Source organism: Danio rerio, chromosome 4 (assembly GCF_049306965.1).
Source record: "Danio rerio strain Tuebingen ecotype United States chromosome 4, GRCz12tu, whole genome shotgun sequence".
NCBI classification, from domain to species: Eukaryota; Metazoa; Chordata; class Actinopteri; order Cypriniformes; family Danionidae; genus Danio; species Danio rerio.
The window spans coordinates 72,451,024-72,473,930 of NC_133179.1; the positions used below are offsets into that span (position 1 = coordinate 72,451,024).

At 41.8% G+C, this 22,907-nt stretch overlaps 2 protein-coding genes across 13 annotated transcripts in view; both read right to left on the reverse strand.

Moving 5' to 3' along the window:
- Positions 1 to 18,862, reverse strand: part of slco1f1 (solute carrier organic anion transporter family, member 1F1) — a 36,903-nt gene extending 18,041 nt beyond the window's left edge. For 4 of the 11 annotated variants that reach the window (XR_012401466.1, XM_073945847.1, XM_073945848.1 and 1 more), the window contains exons 1-3: positions 8,921 to 9,428; positions 3,636 to 3,762; positions 45 to 134 (exon numbers count right to left, since the gene is read on the reverse strand). Coding sequence is in view for 8 of the 11 variants with exons in the window: in XM_073945847.1 (XP_073801948.1) it covers positions 45 to 134; positions 3,636 to 3,762; positions 8,921 to 8,922 (219 nt within the window). In the remaining 3 variants the exon portion in view is untranslated. Of the gene's footprint in view, positions 1 to 44; positions 1,079 to 1,186; positions 3,802 to 5,312; positions 5,363 to 8,920; positions 9,429 to 18,778 lie in introns of those variants that run through there. The other 7 variants (XR_012401468.1, XM_073945851.1, XM_073945852.1 and 4 more) reach the window with 6 other exon arrangements.
- Positions 1 to 22,907, reverse strand: part of tmem19 (transmembrane protein 19) — a 1,055,620-nt gene that overhangs the window by 166,720 nt on the left and 865,993 nt on the right. The window lies entirely within an intron of this gene.

A 22,907-nucleotide genomic window follows, 5' to 3' on the forward strand; every position in this document is an offset into this window, starting at 1 on the left:
ACGATCAGTTAATAGTAGTTTAAACTTCAGGCAAACGGTCTTACCTTCAGCCTTGGAGAGCAGCATGTGGTTGAAGAGGCTTTCTCATTTCTGTCTGAATATTCCATCCCATTTGAGCTGCCTTCCATGATGAACTATTGGCCATTTGGAAAAAGACAACACGCACGTCAGATTCACTGGCAGATCCAGTTGAAATCTGGTTGGCTCCGGTAATGCTCTGTCCTCTCAGTCATTGCTGATTTAAATGAAAGCTCGGACATGAACCTGCATTTCAATTCGCGTTGAACACTGGATGATACCTGATACTTCAGCTACCCTGCTGAAAAATCCAGCTTAAACCAGCCTAGGCTGGTTGGCTGGTTTAAGCTGGTCGACCAGGCCTGTTTTAGAGGGGTTTTGGCCACTTCCAGGCTGGTTTCCTGCCATTTCCAGCCTGGTCTTAGCTGGTCAGGCTGGGAGATGACCAGCCTAGCCAAGCTGGGAGTCCAGCCAAACCCAGCTTTATCCAGCTTAAACCAGGCTGGTCAAGCTGGATTTGGCTGGTAATTTTCCAGTCTGACCCGCTAAGACCAGGCTGGAAATGGCCAAAACCCCTCTAAAACCAGGCTGGTCAACCAGCTAAAACCAGCCAACCAGCCTAGGCTGGTTTAAGCTGGATTTTTCAGCTGGGTATATTTAATATATGACAAGTGCTTTCATCCCTCTAGAGTTGCTTTCACACTAGCACTTTTGGTCCACACCTGGGTTAATTTCACGAGTCTTCTGAACTCGGGTGTGCATCCTTGAACCCGAGTCCGCCTGAAAGTGGTGGTCTGGGGTTCATGCGAACTCTGGTACGGTTCACTTCTCATACGAATGCAATCGTACCAAATAACGGAAGTGAACCGCCAACTGTACGACAAACTATCGTTTACATAACGTTCATTCGTACGTGTGTCACGCATTGTACCTTAGTTACAAGCAGGACTGAGCCTGGGCAAACACAGTGATGGTTGTCTACTCCAAAACCAGCTTCTGCAGACACTGTTACGTTCTGAAGGTTTATAATAGACGGGAGTCGCTTTCTGTATGTCCAAAACTTAATGATTCAGTAAAAGCAAATCGACCGGGATGTGTGGAAGGCTTTGGCGCTTTGCTTTCGTGAGTAACCTAGCAACAGCCATAAACAAAACAGCAGCTTGATGACTCAATTTCTTTTCGGCTCAGTCCCTTTATTAATCTGGGGTCGCCACAGCGGAATGAACCGTCAACTTATCCAGCATATGTTTTCCACAGCAGATGCCTTTCTTAGCTGCAACCCATCACTGGGAAACACCCATGCCCTTTCATTCATACACATAACCTTCGGACAATTTTTTTAGCCTACCTAGTTTACCTGTACCGCATGTCTTTGGACTTGTGGGGGAAACCGGAGCACCCGGAGGAAACCCACACGAACGCTGGGAGAACATGCAAACTCCACACAGAAATGCCAACTGACCCAGCCGAGGCTCAAACCAGCGACCTTCTTGCTGTGAGGCGAGAGGACTACCTACTGCAGCACCGCGTCGCCCATATCATATGTGCATAGGTTAAAAGTTAAACGAAGCTCTGATATAGTTGTGTTTAACATGTATTAAACATTCATATAGAACATACATGGCTTAGACAGTGGTTTTAAACCACAATAATTCAATATGGAGTAGTAGAGCCCAGCATTTGAGCCCGATGGGGCCCGACTTTTTTTATGCCCCTCAGGCAGGGCTTCGGGTCAATTTTCACGTCATAGCTAGCAGGCATGTCGGGCTTACATTAGAAAAAACTTTGATTGCACTAGAGATGCCTTGCGCATAGAGATTTCCAGCCACGTACAATAGAGAACATTAAGAGAAAACTTTGCAAACTTAAAACTGTGAAAAACGCTAGAGGAAGGACCGCTCCAGCACCGCTCCACCTCGTCATCCCTTATTCTTATTTCAATCTCAAGAAACACTGATGCTTTCGGTCAAAGGCTACATTATTTAAGAGCATTCGTTGTGACATAATTTGTAGAGTTTCTTCAAAATCTAAATTTAATAAAAGCACATCAGCACCAAGGAAAAATCAGACGCTCAAGGCGTAATCTTTAAAATTATGACATATTTAAAAAAAAATCTAATATAGGATTGTGGTAGTGAAGCATTAATTAAATCGTTAATTTCCACTGACCAAAAATCATCCGCACGCACAGTTGAGTAATGGATGGGCTCAAATAAAAAATATAATTCGTTTATTTGTCTTGGAAAAATTTATTTTTAAACGAATTTCGTACAGTTTGTCTTTTTTAGCGTAAATATTTATTTTTGTTGGTCAATATTTACGTCATAGCTAGCACGCATGTCGGGCTTACATTAGAAAAAACTTTGATTGCGCTAGAGATGCCTTGCGCATAGAGATTTCCAGCCACGTACAATAGAGAACATTAAGAGAAAACTTGGCAAACTTAAAACTGTGAAAAACGCTAGAGGAAGGACCGCTCCAGTACCGCTCCACCTCGTCATCCCTTATTCTTATTTCAATCTCAAGAAACACTGATCGGTCAAAGGCTACATTATTAAGAGCATTCATTGTGACATAATTCGTAGAGTTTCTTCGAAATCTAAATTTAATAAAAGCACATCAGCACCAAGGAAAAATCAGATGCCCAAGGCGTAATCTTTAAAATTATGACATATTTTTAAAAAAATCCAATATAGGATTGTGGTAGTGAAGCATTAATTAAATCGTTAATTTCCAATGAGCGAAAATCCTCCGCACGCACAGTTGAGTAATGGATGGGCTCAAATAAAAAAATATAATTCGTTTATTTGTCTTGAAAAAATTTATTTTTAAACGAATTTCGTACAGTTTGTCTTTTTTAGCTTAAATATTTATTTTTGTTGGTCAATATTTACGTCATAGCTAGCACGCATGTCGGGCTTACATTAGAACAAACTTTGATTGCGCTAGAGATGCCTTGCGCATAGAGATTTCCAGCCACGTACAATAGAGAACATTAAGAGAAAACTTGGCAAACTTAAAACTGTGAAAAACGCTAGAGGAAGGACCGCTCCAGCACCGCTCCACCTCGTCATCCCTTATTCTTATTTCAATCTCAAGAAACACTGATGCTTTCGGTCAAAGGCTACATTATTAAGAGCATTCATTGTGACATAATTCGTAGAGTTTCTTCGAAATCTAAATTTAATAAAAGCACATCAGCACCAAGGAAAAATCAGACGCTCAAGGCGTAATCTTTAAAATGATGACATATTAAAAAATCAAATATATGACAGAGGATTGTGGTAGTGAAGCATTAATTAAATCCTTAATTTCCAATTAGCGAAAATCATCCGCACGCACAGTTAAGTAATGGATGGCCTCAAATAAAGAATATAATTTGTTTATTTGTCTTGGAAAAATTAATTTTTAAACGAATTTCGTATAGTTTGTCTTTTTTAGCTTAAATATTTATTTTTGTTAGTCAGTTAGCTACTAGATAAAATAGAAGAACGAATAACATGAGGTCAAGTGCTTCAAAACAAGTGTGCTATATGCTTACGCACCAAAACATCAACTGGATTGTCAAATATAATAGTAATCTAGCCTAAATAAAAATTAAAATGGGTTTGAAACACCTTGAATGGTAGCGGTTCCACGCGAGGAGGCTGCACAGCTGGCGGATCTGAGTTGTCCGATGAAAGAGACACAGGCTGAGCCTGGTGCTTCCCTGGCTCAGGTGCCGATGAGACTGCGGTTTCCACCCTGTGCAAAGGATCAATATTTGTCTCATTAGTTTTAGGCCTTTTGGCAAATGTCTCAATTAAGTTTAGCCATTTAAAAAAGAGCGTTTACTCATTTAGAAGCTTGTATTAAACAATAGCTATATGAATTGTACGTTTTAGAGTGCGGAAAAAATGCCAGCAAAACTAAAGCCAACAGATTTTCTCGATCACCCACCATGCAGTTGCATACACACTTTCAAACACACGAATGCACACCTTTATTTATTTTCATTCTTTCCTGCTTTGTCAATATATCGTGTTTAATAACCAATTTAATTGATGTAAGAAATAAAATAAAAAAGGTACCTCTCATGGTAGGTACGCGCTGTGCATACAGCCATACGGCTGCAGGCGTCGCTGAGTTAAATTGAGTAAACTCATCGTGGACAACATACTGCTTGAATATCGATATCACTTAATCGAAATCTTACATTTCAAGAGTTCCCACTTAGATATGCTTGGCGTTTATAGCAGGTTTGGCATGCTGTCCCAGGAGAGAACCCTGAGCTCGGAAATACTTGAGCCCAAGGCTCCCACCCGATCAATAAGCATATAAGGGGATCCGAGATCAGGTAGGTCTCGAGAGCTCCCCCTTAGAGAAGGGAGGAAAAGGAGGAGATGGGGTGGAAGGGGGGCTTCTTCCAAAACGAAGATGGAGCAGTATGGAGAAAACCATCCATTTATAGTAAACTAGGATCCCTCGAATTGGATTATTACTGATTACAGATGAGAAGCCAGTCGTGCTCAATCATATCAATTGCTCCTCTTGAAATTAGTTCATTTAAAAAAACACACAAACAATAAAAGTTTTTCTAAATTATTCTAATAAAAAAAACTAAACGAACAAACATCAACTTTCTATTAAATACAACTCAGTATAAGCTTTTTGGCGGGAAAAAAAAAAAACAGGCTTTGATCCAAAAATTATAATGAGTTGTTGGACAAGGGCCGGACTACAGCCTGTGCGTCTCGAGCCAGGGACTAGATTTAAGGCCCGTGCAGGGCTCTATGGTGTAGGGCCTCCTTCTGCAGCCAATACAGCATCAATTTGTCACAGGAATGAGCAATACAAGTCCTGCACAGTGGTCAGAAGGATCTTCCAAAACTTCCCAAAGTGGCTTACTAATATTTTGGTCTGGTGACTGTGCAGGCCATGGCGGACGAAGAACTTCACTTTCATGTTCATCAAACCCTTTTGTCGCCAGTCTTGCAGTATTGGTGCATTGTGCTTGCATTGAAGTAGTCCTTGGCAGGTACTTGTCCATCTGGCACAAGTATTGGTCCTAGGGAATAACATGATAGTGGAGCCCAAACCATCACTGATCCACCCCCATGCTTCAGTCTGGGCATGCATCTTGGTGGTGTGATTCTTTTAATCGAGGGTCATTCTGAAAACGTAGTCCTGTAGACGTTTCTGTAGACCGCAATATATGTAGCTGGAGGTATGTATGGCTGCATTTTATTTTTTAAGCAAACGCTATGGGGTGGTATGACGCTGTTCCTTTTGGCGCTTATCGGCTGACCGCTTACCGCAGACTTGAGACGCAGAGAGGAGCTGACCAGGATGGCGATGACTGGGTTAGAGTCTGGGGAAGAGCGGTTCTAGAAATCAGGTAAGACAAAAACAGAATCCTAAAAATAACGTGAACAAGTTCATAACAGGGTGAGAATGTGTTGAAATCCGAAAACGTGGTAAAAATTAGACGAGGGCTTTTCTTTTTCTGGATGGCTTTTGTAAACCGTCAGCTGGGTTTGGAGAAGTAAGTGGGCGGGCGGGTCAATGAGTAAAATCGGTTGGGTTTAGGGAAGGAGGAGGGTGGGTCAGTCGATTGGCCGGTCGCCCAGTCAATCATTCAGTCAGTCGACAGCGGCCTCTGGTGGGTTTACGTGAGAACATCGCGGGCACGAACGGACACGAACAGACATTTGAGATACGAACAAGCGAACACAGCGGTCTCTCGCGGATACGCTAAAAACAAAAACTGCAAAAATACATACCTCCCGGGATGTATTTCGCGGGCTCCAGCAACATCCACGGGACTACGTTTTCAGAATGAGCCTGGGTTGGATTCTTTGGGGCTTCTCCACACTTTATCTCGCTTAAATATAGTAAAGGTGAACCACTTGCATCCACATTTACTCCTGTTGGATGTGGTTTGTCCTTCTAGGTGGTATGCTGACATTACCCTGAACACTGTGCCTCTTGATACATTGCAGACTTGGTCACAGATGCACCAGGGAGATGCGCACCAACAAACTGTCCTCTTTTAAAAGCTGATATGTCATCCACAATGTGGTGTGCAATGCAATATTTTAAACAAAACTCTAATTCTAACTCTAACTCTAAGCTAATTAAACCTTCACACTGGTGGATTGTGCAATCAATAAAGATTGGCCAGCAGTCTGGTCAAATTTAACCATGAAACCTCCAACACTAAATTGGCTAGTGCTTCAGTTTCATTGTCCAACCCCTGTAAGTTTTTATTTATAATTCACACACCAATTCTTGTTTATCAGATACTGGATCTGAGCTCTGCTTTTGATCTGCAATTGATCATACCATCCTTCTGTCACGTCTGGAACATTACCACCCAATGTTCCAGGGTTCATAAAGGGTTCCAGGGTTCATAAAGGGTTCCAGGGTTCATAAAGGGCATAAAGGGTTCAGCACTTCAATGGTTTCAGTCATATCTGAAATCCAGGTCTTTTTCAGTTTCTGTTGGCCAATTTATGTCAACATCTGCCACTCTTCGGTGTGGTGTCCCCCAGGGCTCTATTCTGGGTCCAATGCTTTTCAATTTATATATGCTTCCTCTTGGTAATATTATAAGGAAACATAACATATCTTTTCATTTTTATGCAGATGACTCTCAGCTGTACGTTCCCTTAAAATCTCAGAACTCCCTGCAGTCTCTAATTAATTGTCTTGAGGATATTAAATGTTGGATGGCAAAAAACTTCCTTCAACTTAATAATGACAAAACTGAGGTTATTTTCTTCGGCCCCTCAAAAACAAGAATGTCGTATATTGGGGGCTTGGGAAGTCTTACCGTACAGTATGTTAAATCGCAAGTGAAAAATCTAGGAGTTATCTTTGATTATTTTAACAGGCACCAAAAAAACATGCTCATATCTCACCAGTTTTAGCATCCCTTCATTGGCTTTCTGTTAATTTTAGAATTCAGTTCAAGATTTTACTTATTGTTTTTAAAGCACTGAATGGGCAAGCACCTTCTTACATTTCAGAGCTTATTAACTTACAGTCAACTCCTCGGTCTCTTAGGTCCTCAAATAAAATTTTACTGCAAATCTCTCGGTCACGACTTAAACTGAAAGGGGATAGAGCCTTTGCAGTCGCTGCTCCTCGTTTGTGGAACCAGCTGCCACCGGATACTACAAGTGCTTCTCTCTCTATTTTTAAGTCCAGACTTAAGACACAGTTTTATTCGATTGCATTCCCAGGCTTTTAATCTTTATTGTGGTTGTTGCTGTAATACTTACATTCTTATGATTACTTTTATTGTTATTTTTACTCTTTTAGAGTGTGTGCTATGGTTTTGTTCAGCACTTTGGTCAGTGCCAAACTGAAGTAAATGTGCTTTATAAATAAACTTTACTTGTTTATGAAAATAATTACAGCAAAAATTATTACCAAATTGCTGCATGAAACAAAACAGTTTTTTTGCTTACCTGCTGGCCTCTACAACATTCTCTAACACTTCCAGTGTGTCATTACAGTAATCCTCCTGATATTCCGTTACTGTCAGCATAGATTGAATATTGGAAATAACTATATATACTATACTTGCTCCCCTCTGTAAATTGTGGCCCCTGGCTTTAACTACAAATCTGACAGTGGCAGTTGAAAAGAACCAAAATGCAGTCATCTGACAAAATCCACATCTCTCATTGGCCAGATGTTGTTGAACATAGTTCCTAAACTCAACCCAGGCTCATTGTGTAAACGTAGTCCCGCGGACGTTTCTGGAGACCGCGGAATAAGTCCAGGCGGGTACGTACGGCTGCAGTTTTTGTTTTCGCGAATCCGCGAGAGGCCGCTGTTGTGCGCTTTTTCGCACGTCAGTTCGCGCCCTCGCTGTTCTCGCGTGAACCCGCCGGAGGCCGCTGCCCGACTGACCGGATGATTGACTGCGCGACCGGCCAATCGGCTGACTCGCCCTCCTCCTTCCCTGAACCCAACCAATTTTACCGATCGACCCGCCCGCCCGCTCACTTCCCTAAACCCGAGCAACAGTTCAGAAAAGCCGTCCAAAAAATCAAAGCCCAGATTTTAAAAATTTTTTTCCACCGCGTTTTTGGATTTCGCCGCGTTCTCACCCTGTTACGAAACTCGTTCACTTAATTTTTGGGATTCTGTTTTTGTCTTACCTGATTGCTGGAACTGCTCTTCCCCGGACTCGAATCCTATCACCGTGGTCGACTCCTCTCTGCATCTCAAGCCTGCCGACGTACACGTTGAGCTGAGTGGACAAACGGGTTGTAGCGGGGAAGCCCTCCACAAGGAGGTAAGGCAAGCGCGAAAGGGAACAGCGTCACACCGCCCCGCAGCGTTCGCTTGAAAAAAAATAAACGCGGCCGTACGTACCTGCCGGGACGTATTCCGCTGTCTCCAGAAACGTCCGCGGGGCTACGTTTTCAGAATGAGCTTGGGTTGCCTAAACTGCTTGTCGATTGGTCAGAATTCACGTGCGGGAAAACGCCAATGAACTCCCGCAAGTAAACCGCGTTGTCAACAAATATTTTTCCTCCATATCCCATAATGCACAGCGCATCGACCTACGGCAGCTGGATTAGTCCAAAAAGCGCAGTACTTTTAGCAGTTGGACCTGTTTTAGTACGGATCATATTCTCATCACAAACTTACCACTCCAGGGTTCGTTTGAAAGCATACCGAGACCACCTCTTCAAGCAAGTCTCGGTACGCTTTTTTGGTCCGAACTCGAGTACGATTGCTGCATTCACACCTGCCCAAACGAACCGCACCAAGAGGGGAAACCAACTCTAGTGCGATTCAACCCAACTAAATAAGGCAGGTGTGAAAGCACCCTATATGTTTACACATTATTTAAAATACACATGCATATAATTACTTAGCAATTTTTTATAATAACACTCACATGTCCAGAGTGGTCTTCACATTCAGAGAGAGTGGTAATATTGTAGTCGAAATACGCCCAAACCAGCAACCTCTGAAAGCCCCTTTATACCTGCCCACAGGTGTTTTACTAATCTTTATCTAGCAGTGAGCATTTCTTTAACCCTATTTTTGCCCCAGTAAAAACACGTTCACATGCAGTAGGTTTTAATTCACAATGTTATGCAATTTTGAAACGTTGGCATGCATACATTTACATAAATATGCATTTAAAGAAATGGAAATTTCTAGTTGGTTAATAAACTGTACTCTTAAGTAAAAATAACAGCTAAAATGGAACATTTAAACATGGAACTACTCAATATCTGTTGGTAAGAATGTGAAGCATGACTATAATTCCTCCATTCTGTTAGTATTTGTGTGGCAAAACGTCTTAAAAACAGAGAGGAAATGAGATTTACAGATACAGCAGTAAGAATTAGATAAGCCATTTAAAGCATTGTACAAACATCAACCAGCAAACCCTCAGTGGTGCCAATCGAAACAAATGTCTGTCTTGTTGGCACAGTGCTCGGTTAATGTGTGGTACACTTTGGCAATGAAATCATCTTCGTGGAAATAATTGCTAAGGCTCTGCGCCACAAACCCAGCAAAAAAAAAGAAGCATGCTGTCTGATTACGTTGCCATGCCAGGACAATTCTTATTTTCATCCATGTATAATTGTTTCTTCAGAATCTAAATGAAATAATTCACGACGTGAAGCCCGATCAAGGATATCTACAGCTATGAAGTTCGCATGTAGAATCTGTCAGCCATCGGTTATTCAGCAATAAATCACAGCCCAAGTGATGAAAACAAGTAAACAATTCAAGTCAAGAAGGAACACGATGAGTCTAAACACACAACATCCGAAGACAGCAATTCTGCACTCTATGCAAGAACATTAAAGTGTTTCATGAAGGCAAGGCAAGGCAAACTTTATTTATAGAGCACAATTGGTATTAAAATACAATGAAATATAATTAAAAGTAATACTAAAATATAAATAATAAAAAATAACATGCATGCATCAGTCAAAGGCAAGAGAGTAAAAATATGTCTTTAAATTAGATTTAAAAGCATCCAAAGAATTAGAGATTCTGATGTTCAGTGGGAGACTGTTCCAGAGCGTTTGGCCGCAACACTGAAAGCTCGATCACCCTTTGACTTGCAGCGAGACCGAGGGACAGACAAAAGAAACTGGTCATGGGATCTTAAGAGTCTACAAGCTGTACATGGCCTAATAAGCTCGCTGACGTAAGCCGGGGCAGAATTGTGCAAAGCTTTATAGGTGAAAAGAAGAATTTTAAAACCAACCCTGTATTTTATAGGTAGCCAGTGCAATGAGGCGAGGACAGGGGAGATATGGGCTGTTTCTCAATATGCGTTCTTCAGCGGTCTCGTGTTCTCGTGCAACGTCATCATCAGCTGCCCAAGTTCAGTTCCAATACTCAAGACCGCAAGTACGGAGGACGCGTGAAACTTCCCGGATGTGTTCTTGATATCGAGGACGCACTGATGCAGACTTGAGCACCGAACTCACTCTGGAAGTCCCAGAAGTCATTGCGACTGGGGGTGGGAAGCGTAGCATTTTATTTAGATTTATTATTAAAGTTTGGAGATATTACTTATTTACATCGGGAGTTTCCCTAAATGAAACGGTGAAAGTAAACATCACCATGAACATCTTATTAAAGGAATAAACACATTAAGGGTGTTTGTTTGCTGAAACAACATCTGTTTTATTCATATTGTGCAACATAGATTTATAATGTGTTTATGCAAAATATATATTTTGAAAAGGGGAAAAACAATAAATTGTTGTATGAAGGCTGTAATGTTTAAATAATTTCCATTTAAAACGCGTGAAGTTCACGTGACCATCAGGAAGAACGCAGCATCCCGTTTCTCAAAGGACGCGTTCTCTGCCCTCGCGGTCTCCTGAGTTCGTTCTTCTGAGGACACCTGGCAAGACCGCTCTCCAGAAGAACACAAGTCTCTGCGTTCTTGGAATTGAGAAACAGCAATGATCTCTTTTCTTAGTTCCTGTTAATAATCTGGCGGCTGCATTTTGGACCAACTGTAGCCGAGAGAGTGTTGACTGAGGTAGGCCAATGTACAAAGAGTTGCAGTAGTCTAACCGAGAGGAGATTAAAGCATGGGTTACGATTTCTAAATCCTTTTTAGAAAGAAAGGGTTTAACTTTTACCACCAATCTAAGCTGGAAAAAGCTGCTCTTCACAACCGCATTTACATGTTTATCAAACTGCAAGAGTGGATCGAAGATAACTCCGAGATTTTTGGCGTGATTGTGCAGATTGTCATTTAGGGCTCCTAGCTGAGTTTTAAACAGCCCATATTATACATGAAATATGGTCATATCTTGGTTGTAGGGGTCTCCAACAACAGTTTAATATGCATGCAAGGTCAAAAAACACTTTCATGGTCTTATAATCTGCATTTATTTTTACCTAATTATCCCAGCGACTCCCGTATGAATCGTCCAGTGATTCATTTGTTCCCAAACCCCTCCTTAGCGCGAAGCTAATCTGCGCTGATTGGACCGATGACAGTCTGTCGCGATTGGTCGACTGCCTTCAGTCAGAGAGTGAAATGCCAAACAGCTAATCAGCAATATAAAAGTAATCACAGTTCATACACGCTCCATAGTGTAGGCGTGGATTTTAGCTGCCACACACACACAAAAACACACACACAACTCCGGACGACAACGCTCCCGCTTCCGCCCGCACCCGCCAGGTTTTAGCCTGAGAACCCGCCCCGTTTTCTGCCCGCTGCGCCCGATCCCGCTAAAGAGCGGGGGAGAACAAAACCAAAAATCACCCAGCTATACAGTCCAGACAGCCAAGCTGTCTGTATAAACACACACACAGCACCAAGCACACAAAGCTCTCTCATGCTCGCGCGTGCGCACTAACACACATACACACAAGCACCAAGCAGACACATCTTTCTCATTCGCATAGCAAGATCCGTGATATTGCTAGACAGCCCGCTCCCGTCCCAAATTAACCCCGTTACCGACCGCTCCCGCGATTTATTCGGAAATTTATTCCCGCGCCGCAGAAATCTGGCGCAGGGACAGCCGGGGGAATGCAGACCTCTACCACGGAGCTCCATAAACAAAGCAGCACGCGTCACATTTTTAACGTGACTTTGCACGCGATAAGAGAATATAGCCAGTTAACCTGATACAGTACACGCGGTTACAAGAAACAAATCACAACTAAATACATTTGCAAGCTAGAGTCAACGAGGCAACAACTTTAATCGCACGTACTTACACTTGAGAAATGGAGGAAGAAAAATCCATCCTGACGTCCAGCAGTAAGTTACTCTTTACTGATCCTTCCTTTAACAAACGCTGATGAAGTATTCTTGTAGCATGTAGCTTCCAGAAGTTTTCAGTAGTTTCCAACTGCTTGGCTATAATGCTGAGGTTTCATCTTTGGGTAGAGACTCGATATAATATCCATCTGCAGTGTGACTTCAATCGACCGGCATGTTTGTGTGTGTGTGTGTGTGACTGGGTTTCTGCGTCAGAGGGCGGGGCCTCAGGTTTGAAATCTCCCGGGTTTGCGTGTGCACGTGAATAACTTGGTTTCGTTCGTACGTCATGGCGAAACACCTAATGAATCGGCATCAAGGCGACTCGTTTGAAGCACTGTGAGTTGACTCTTTTATAGATGAATCAACCGTTTTAAACACTGTACTCTTACAGATTTAAGCCTTAGCTGGATACTTCACTTCACTTAGAGCTGTGTTACACACTACATGGAGGGGAATTTTCAAAAACCCATAATATGGGCTCTTTAATTGAATTGTTGGTAGCAGCAGGACCTAAAATTAACACTTCTGTTTTATTCTCATTTAGCGGCAGAGAGTTATTGGTCATCCAGGTCTTAATGTCGGTAAGGCATTGGAAAAGATTTTCTAATGATAAATCTTTTCCTAGTTTGATTGGAAGGTATAGTTGGAGATCATCAGCATAGCGGTGATAGCTTATGTTATGTTTGAGGAGTATTGAGCTTAAAGGAAGCATATAAAGAGAAAATAAAAGAGGGCCAAGAATAGATCCTTGTGGAACACCACAATGAATAGGTTTAGGTGGTGAAGGATCCAATATTTTACAGAAAAAGATCTCCCCTTTAGATATGAGGAGAACCACTGCAAGGCAAGGCCCTGAACCCTAACAACCCTAGTAGCAAAGAATTCTGGCCCAGATTTGGCGAAAAGAAAGGCATTCATCCGGCACTGGCATACAGCATGTGGGCCAAACATGGCCCGGGTTTGGCAGAGGTGGCACCGTTTTTAAGGCGGCACACAAGATTCGGGCCAGATGAAAAACGTAGTATTTGGCCCAGATTTAAAAATTTGATAAGTGGGCCATGTGAGTTTGGCCAGTCTTGACCCACATTTAAAATACACTAAAATCATTTTTGAGTAAAGAAAAAAAATTCCACCAATCAGGTCACTTTGAGAAAAAGCGTGCCCAGAGTGTGCCTAAAGCGCATCACTCCATGGGTTCATCAATTTCATTGCAATCGTGACACACCAAGCTATCTGGCCCAGTTCAGGCCCAGTTATGAGTTATTAACTTGGCTGAGACTTGGCCCAGATATATAGTCTGTGTTTGGCCCTTGTCTGGAAGCCAGATTTGGTCCAGTCATGTACCGTAATTCACTGCGGCATGTGGGCCAAGCAAAACCTGATTGTGTGGGCCAGAGCTGGGCCAGAGACATTTTGCTATGTGGGAACACACTCAAGTCGTTTCAATAATATGTTGTGATCTACGGTATCAAAAGCAGCGCTTGGGTCTAAAAGTATTAAAATCGCAGATGATCCAGAATCCATGGAGAGTAAAATGTCATTTGTGACTTTTAGTAGTGCAGACTCAGTGCTGTGTTTTGCTCTAAAACCAGATTGGAAGGGGTCTAGAATATTAAAAATGTCCAGATATGAGGTCAATTGTGAAAGTACAACTTTCTCTAAAACCTTTGAGATAAATGAGAGCTTAGATATGGGCCTGTAGTGGTCAGGCACAGCGGGATCAAGATTAGGCCTCTTTAATAGAGGCTGTTCAACAGCATGTTTGAAGACGTCTGGAAAAACCCCGTTTATTAAGGAGCTGTTTATTAAGGCTAAGAGGGAGGGGCAGATTGTATCTAAAAGCTCTTTAAAAAGACGGCAAGGCTGTTCATCTGAAGGACAAAAGGTGAGTTTCACTAGAGAAGTTGTATTAAGTAGCTAAGAAGAAGATACAGGCTGAAAATTTGTGAAACTCTTCTGACCGAATCAGAATGATTTATGTCGGTGGGAAAGAGGTGTGATTTAATATCTTGTATTTTCTGAGCAAAAAATTCAGAGAACTTTATGCACGTCTCCAGAATTGACCAGCTAAAACCAACTTTACCAGCTTAGCCAGGCTGAGAGCCCAGCCAAAACCAGCTATGTCCAGCTTAAACCAGGCTGGTCAAGCTGGTTTTAGCTGGTCATTTTCCAGCCTGACCAGCTAAGACCAGGCTGAAAATGGCTGGAAACCAGCCTGGAAATGGCCAAAACTCCTCTAAAACCAGCCTGGTCAACCAGCTAAAACCAACCAACCAGCCTAGGCTGGTTTAAGCTGGATTTTTCAGCAGGGCCATTAATGAAAGCACATAGAGATTGTGGAACACAACATGCTGCCTTCTTTTCCAGGGACCGCCATGTACATTTTAACAAGACAATGCAAAACCACATTCTGCACATGTTACAAAGTCCTAGCTGTGGAGGAAGAGGATAGAAGTACTTGACTGGCCTGTCTGCAGTCCCGACCTGTCTCCAATAGAGATTATGTGGAGCATTTTGGACTCTGAAGACCCTGTACTGCTGCCCATCTTAAGACTTTTCTTGTGGTATGAAAGTTCTTAGAATTTGGGAAATATTTGGGACAGGACAAACATGAAAAAGTTGTTCGTTTTCCATGTCAGACCTGAACAATGTTGTTCAAATAAATAAACAATAACTGTGTGCATCAAATGTTAATCATTCACTACAGTGTTCTTGTCCGTCGATGTGTGTTGGAAAGACATCAAGTTCATGTGCAACATCTGCTTTTGTTAAAATAAGGACTGAACTGTATGTTCTCTGAACTTAAACGAAAAAAGACCAACATTTTCCACGTTTGAGGGCATTTCTAGCAAAACATTAGTATTGCAGTAAGTCAATATATAATTATCACCAAAGCTCTTTCTGTTATGCCGTCTTAGAAATCTTTTGTATGAGGGGAGTCAACAAGTCAGCTGACTAAGCTTTCGCACACAGCCAATGTAACATGAAGTTCACAGTTGTATATTAAAGAGCAGAGCTTACTTTTCTTTATTACTTATTTCTTTCATTTATTTCATTAATACTTATTTCTGGAGAACGAAGTTCAATTTTATTTTGAATGCTGGCCATTTATTTGAATGAATTGACCTTTTCAGACCCCAAGGATATGAATAATTTAGGGTTTGATTTTATATATGCTTAGCAGTAGTTCTCGATTCCCGTCCTTAGCCCCCCTACCCTTTGTGTTTGACACATAAAGCTGCGGTCACACTGCCCCTTTCTCCCCATAGACTTCCATTCATAAGCAGGTGACTGAAAACGCAATCTTGTGCGACAAGTTTCGCAATTCGCTGGAAAGTTCAAGCTTGGTAAACTCCGACCTGCAAAACCACATTACTTGACTACTTGAGACCAATCGAGGATCAAAACATGACCTCTCTAGACAGCACCGCTGAAAACAAAACCCAGGCTGGAAGTAGCTGGTTTTAGCTGGTTTCCCACCCTGGCCAAGCTGGTTTTGGCTGTTCTCCCAATCTAACCAGGCTGGTTTTAGCTGGTCTCCCTACCTGGCCAGACTGGTCAAGCTGATCTTTCAGTCTGACCAGGCTGGTTTTAGCTGGTCTCTCGGCCTGGTCAAACTGGTTTTCGCTGGTCTCCCAGCCTGGCCAGGCTGGTCAAACTGGTTTTAGCTGGTCTCCCATCCTGGCCAGGCTGGTTTTAGCTGGTCTCCTATCCTGGCCAGACTGGTTTTAGCTGGTCTCTCAGCCTGGCCAGGCTGATCAGGCTGGTTTTAGCTGGTCTTCTAGCCTGGTTAAGCTGGTTTTAGCTGGTCTCCCAGCCTGACCAGTTAAACCAGCTAAGACCAGCCAGCCTGACCAGCTAAAACCAGTTAAGACCAGCCAGCCTGACCAGCTAAGACCAGCCTGACCAGCTAAAACCAGTTAAGAACAGCCAGCTTGACCAGCTAAGACCAGCCTGACAAGCTAAAACCAGCCTGGCCAACTAAGACCAGCTAAAAAGTGGCTAAAACCCCTCTAAAACCAGCCTTACCAGCTAAAACCAGTTAAGGCCAGCTAAGACCAACCGAACCAATTGAGACCAGCTAAAAAGTGGCCCAAACGGCTCAAAAACAGCCTCACCAGCTAAAATCAGCTAAGACTAGCTTGACCAGCTAAAACCAGCTAAGACCAACCTGACCAACTAAGACCAGCTAAAAAGTGACCAAAACCCCTCTAAAACCAGCTTGACCAGCTAAAACCAGCTAAGACCAACCAGACCGATTTAGACTAGCTAAAAAGTGGCCAAAACCCCTCTAAAACCAGCCTGACAAACCAGCCATGACCAGCCTGGGAAACCAACTAAAACCAGCCTGATCAGCTTAGGCTGGTTTAAGCTGTTTTTTCAGTAGGGAGACATTTAAAATATGGACCAATCGCTCGCTTTTTAAATGTCTAAATTTATTGCTTAATCCCGCCCCTTACCACAGCGCAGTATGACCGAATTTTGCAAGCTCAAACTCTTTATATGACAGTTAAGAATCAGTTGACAGATCTCTGTTTACGAGCTGAATATCTGAATCAGGTGTGTTAAGTAAGGAAGACATACAAAATGTGCAGGTCTGGAGGGGATTGAGAACCAATGGCTTAATGGCTCACTTCACTATTGTGTACAAAAAAACAGAATTATTTCTGAAGTTTCATGGAAGATTCTCCGTCCTAAAATATGATTGAAAATGTATTTCTGTTCATTTAACCAGGCTAAAAACTCTGTAGTGTTCTTGGTGCAGTGTGTTGTAACTGACTTAACACCAAGTTAAACCGTAGCCAATGAGGACAGAGTCGTTGCAAGGTTGATCATTTACCGTCACTCTTACTACAATACTCAGAAATCGTGTTTTGACTGAAAATGCACTCGAATTGATCATAACATAAACAAACGACAGGTCACATGACCAAAGTGATTCGAAACTGTATTTAAGCTACATTAAAACTTCTATAGTCATATATATACATCCACATAGGCATACCATATACGTTAGATCAGGGGTGACCAACCTGGTTCCTGCAGATCTACCTTCCTGATTTCAGCTCCAACCCTGATCAAACACACCTGCCTGTAATTATCAAGTGCTGTTCAGGTCCTTATTGATTAGTTCAGGTGTGTTCGATCAGGGTTAAAGCTAAAATCTGCAGCAAGTCTATCTTCAGGAACAGGGTTGAGGACTCCTGAGAGTCTATCTATCCTCCTGAGATAGATAGATAGATAGATATATAGATAGATAGATAGATAGATAGATAGATAGATAGATAGATAGATAGATAGATTGATAGATAGACTTATAGATAGACATATAGATAGATAGATAGATAGATAGATAGATAGATAGATAGATAGATAGATAGATAGATAGATAGATAGAATAACAGATAGAAAGATAGATAGATAAAATCTAAAACTTTTTTTTTCCCCCGAGTCATTTAACTCAAGTCCAAGTCAAGTCATGACAGCCAAGTCAAAGTCAAGTCTTTTTTGGTTATTTGTCAAGCAAGTCTCAAGTCCTCAATGTTGTGACTTAAGACTGACTCGAGTCAAGTCGTGTGATTCGAGTCGCCCATCTCTGCTGATAATGCATCCGACATGATGTTGAGCACTCAACTGCTTAACCTACGACACATCCCACGTCTTTGCACACACTTATAATCAATAGACCCTAGATCAAACCCCATTAAATCAGTGAAATTCACCACAAAGCCAGAACGATTTTGGTGTTGTTTAGATCAAGCTGCAACGCAAAGGACAAACTTAAAGAAATGCAGGCCTGGTCCCACTTTATATTAAAAGCCCTTAACTAATATGTACTTACATAGGAATTAATAGTTTGTTACTATGTACTTATTGTGTAAATACATGTATTTACTGTTTATGCTTGATTAAATACATGTATGTAATTAACTTTTGTAATTACATTTGTAAATACACTGTTGACCATCCCTTTCACCTTAACCCACCCTTAAACCTACCCACACCACCAAACCTGTCCATAACCCAACCCCTATCCCAACTCAAAAGCACCACAAGTGTTCTCAAATACATTATAAACACAGTAAGTACATTGTATTTATTTTGTGATAAATTTTCCTGCACATTTTAAATTGATAATTTCTAAAAGTGTAATTGTGTATAAATTGTGAAAGTTATCTAATGTAATTACATATATTGTTAAGAAAACAATTCATTTTACCAGACACAATGCTGCTGTGTATTGCTGAGGGGGTCGGATGTGCAGTGCAGGCAGAAGACAACATAATTGTGTTTAATTGTCTTCTCCAGGACTATATAAAGTGAAGGAAAGCAGCTCTTGGTGTCGTCTCAATTTCATTGAGTGAAAGTAGATCCGTTACACTGGATAGAACTGGTTTTGGCTGGGCTCCCAGCTTGGCTAGGCTGGTCAAGCTGGTTTTAGCTGGTCATCTCCCAGCCTGACCAGCTAAAACCAGGCTGGAAACCAGCCTGGAAGTGGCCAAAACCCCTCCAAAACCAGCCTGGCTGACCAGCTAAAACCAGCCAACCAGCCTAGGCTGGTTTAAGCTGGATTTTTCAGCAGGGATCAAATCCCCGCTAATCTAGTCTAATAAACAATAATGTGAAAAATAAATCTTCAACGTCCAAGACGTCTTACCTAAACTACACTAACTATCCACTTAACTAAAAATACACAGGTTGGCGCTCACCCCCTTCCCTAGTGTATCTCTAGACAGTTGAACTCCTACAGTGCTGAAATGTACGTCACGTGACCTACTTACCTACCAGTCTTTCTACCAAACCTCTGTAGGGAAACATGAGGAAAGGGAATGAATGATTACACAGGTAAGAACAGACAGCGACTAAACCAAAATGACAACACCGTGTAAATAAAGGATAAGAAGGACAATATATCACAACAAAACTGAACAAAATGGGGATATAAACACAGGTTCAATCAAGCGAGCAAAAAGCACAGAAACCAGTAACAAGGTGAGCCAATAAAGATATATAAATATACAAAAATATATATAGGGAGCTGGAGTAATCTAATTGGCTGAAACTGGAACAGAGTTGTCACAGAGGAACCAATTAGCATAAAGCAGTGTCAGGATGGGTTGCATCAAGTGGATGTGAACCAGCCAATCAGGAACAGCAGTAAGCAAAAACAAGGAAGTGAACTGGGGCCTGTTTCAGAAAGGAGGTTAAGTGAAAACTCAGAGTATTTTAACCCTGAATTGAGAGAAACTCTGGGTTTTCCGTTTCAAAATGGCAGGTTTGTTAAACTCAAGAAATCAGGGTAAGTCAAGCCTGTTTCTGAAAGAGAGGTCACTTTAACTCAGAGTCAGTTACTGTGGTCACTTACTCTGTGAACCTAACCTGGTCCGGAGCAGGTTTTATTCTCTAAACTCAGAGTTTCTGTCGGTCTCCTCCCCTTTTTTAAAGATGAAGCGGTATTTCTCGCATTAGCCTTACGTCTCCACACACCTATTTTAATGCTCATTTTGGAGATGCCCATAAAAACGATTGATGGAAGCGTCATGATTCACATCACTTTTGAAAATACGCATAATAAAACATGTGCATAACTGAGTAGGGTAAACTTTTATTTGATAAGATGCGCATAAACTACGAAGTGCACTTAACAAATTACAGTATGTACATTAAAAAAAGGTTTGTTCAATGTGTGTGAATGGACAAACCAGCAGGCTGAGCACACTGTAACACATCTTAAATGTTGTTTTAGTCATTCTAAAATGCCTTAACTGTTTCAGTATCAGTGTATATTTTTAATTACCTCCGAGCGTCTGGAGCGTGTCTCCGCGTCTGGCTTCAAACGCCCCCACTTGTTCATTGTGTGTCAATTGTCTTCTGAGGCGCAAATATTAAATAAAAAATCATTGACGCAGCTTCTTCTACCGCAGTAAATTCGGTTTTTACTGTTGATATTTGGCGCAAGTTAATCAGGAAGTGACGATTGTGTTCTCTTCGACTCTTTGGATAAAAACGCTGCTTTATTTGTAGGCGTTATTCCAGTTTTGCACAAATTTATGTAATAGCCTATATTTTGATGGAAACACAGCTATTGCCTACATTTTTGTCACACAGAACAAAGTCACGTACAAGGCTTGTCCTTTTTTTTCATAAATAATTAGCTTAACCTTCGACATGTACTGTTACTAGATTAATGGGATTTTTATTCTGTCTAAAAATTATTTTATTACTGCTTACCTTCTTAATGTTATATCAACCTCTATCACTTGATCAATGAAAAGGCAGACACACAAGTGCACTGTTAAATCTAATAATATTGATAAAAGTATATAAAAGTTTAGAAAAAAAAGTATAAACGTCACACATTACATGTTTTATTGTACTTAAATGTTTAAATACTTAAAATTAAAAATTACGCATTAACTTGAGCAGCTGTTTTCCCATGCTAACTGTCTCTGTTTCACTGATGGTTGCTTCTTTTAAAATATATACGCTCATATTTGCGTATGTAAAAAAAAAGAAATGGTGATCTCTTTTTTTAAGATGTTGCCATGGTCACTCGTAATATCTGCGCTCCATTGATAATGCCTTTTTATAGTCACGGTGTGCGCGCTTGGTCTACTCAAAGTTGATTGACCCAGCTCAGATCCGCTATTCTGAAACCGAAAACTCTGAGTTTTTAATTTCTCGGTAAATCAACTCAGAGTTCAAGTTTAAACTCCGAGTTGTTTGAACCTCCTTACTGAAACAGGCCCCTGGAGTGATAAAAAGAGACACATAATAATACAAACATAAATAACCAATACGTGCTGGCACGTAACAATAGGTAAAGGTGGAAACCAGATGGAACAGCACCTCTGACATGCTGCAACACTTGTACCAACAACGAGAGCCAGTGGCTTTAGCAGTTTCTAGTTCCAAGTCTGGTACTGCTCTGTTGTCGAGCTCCAAAGACTATGTCGCTCAAGAACAACCGTAACAATACTGCAACCTTTTAAACTCGCAACAACAGAGTTGTCAGAGGAACAGAGAGTCTCAGCCTCTAAGTTATCCCACTTTACCGGATGTCGCAGCACAAGCTAACTGAGAAAAAAAACGCTCTGCAAAAAAGGAGTAAGTCGTACAATTAGGTAAGCCACAATAGCCATACTGTTACTGTCACATTGATGTCACTAATATACTGGACATGCTTTGCTCCCGTTTTGCAATTTCACTATACGAAAGTGTATGTGACAAATAAAGGCCTGATTTGATTTGACACAGGCTGTTTTGTCAGTTTGCGTTCTTCAGCGATCTTGCGTCCTCGTGTAACGTCATCATCAGCTGCCAAATCATTTCCAATACTCAAGACTGCAAGAACCAACCCAGGCTCATTCTGAAAACATAGTCCCGTGGACGTTTCTGGAGACTGCGGAATACGTCCCGGGAGGTACGTACGGCTGCAGTTTTTGTTTTGGCGAATCCGCGAGTGCAGTTCGCGCCCGGGATGTTTTCGCGTGAACCCACCAGATGCCGCTGTCCAACTGACCGGATGACTGACTGCGTGACCGGCCAATCGGCTGACCCGCCCTCCTCCTTCCCTAAACCCAACCAATTTTACAGATTGACCCGCCCGCCTGCTCACTTCCCTAAACCCGACCAACAACTTACAAAAGCCGTTCAAAAAAAGAAAAGCCCTGATTTTTTTTTTTTTACCGCGTTTTCGGATTTTACCACATTCTCACCCTTTTATGAAACTCGTTCACTTTATTTTTTGGATTCTGTTTTTGTCTTGATTTCTGGAACCGCTCTTCCCTGGACCCGAAAAAGATTGTCGTGGTCAACTCCTCTCTGCATCTCAAGTCTGCCGACGTACACGATGAGCTTAGTTGACAAACGGGTTGCAGCGGGAAAGCCCTCCACACGGAGGTAAGCGGTCGGCCGGCAAGCGCGAAAGGGAACAGCGTCACGCCGCCCCGTAGCGTTCGCTTGAAAAAAATAAATGCAGCCATACGTACCTCCCGGGACGTATTCTGCTGTCTCCAGAAACGTCCGCGGGACTACGTTTTTAAATTGAGCTTGGGTTGGCAAGAACAGAGGATGCATGAAACTTCCCGGATGTGTTCTTGATATCGAGGACGTACCGATGCAGACTTGAGCACAGAACTCGCTCTAGAAGTCCCAAAAGCCATTGCGACTGGAGGTGGGAAGCGCAGCATTTTATTTAGATTTGCTATTAAAGTTCAGCGATATGACTTAATTATCAGTCAGGAGTTTCCCTGAATGAGACGATGAATATAAACATTACCATGGAAATTTAATAAAGGAATAATCACTTTAAGAGTGTTTATTTGCTGAAATTCGTATTAAAATCTGTTTTATTTATTATCACATCCGTCAGGGACCACCTGAGGGCGCTGTAGTGCACCAGGACTCAGTAGGCACTACAGCGTCCCAGGAAAGAACTACATTTCCATACATTCTTTCGCGCACACACCCGGTCTGTCATCTACACTGATTTACAACCACAGCTGTCTCCATTTTCCGTGATTACCAGGACTATATATTTAGTCATTCAACCACTGTTTGTCATCGCGTCGTCTGTCTTTCTTGTACCCAGTAAGTCTGTTTTTCCTAGTTGTTG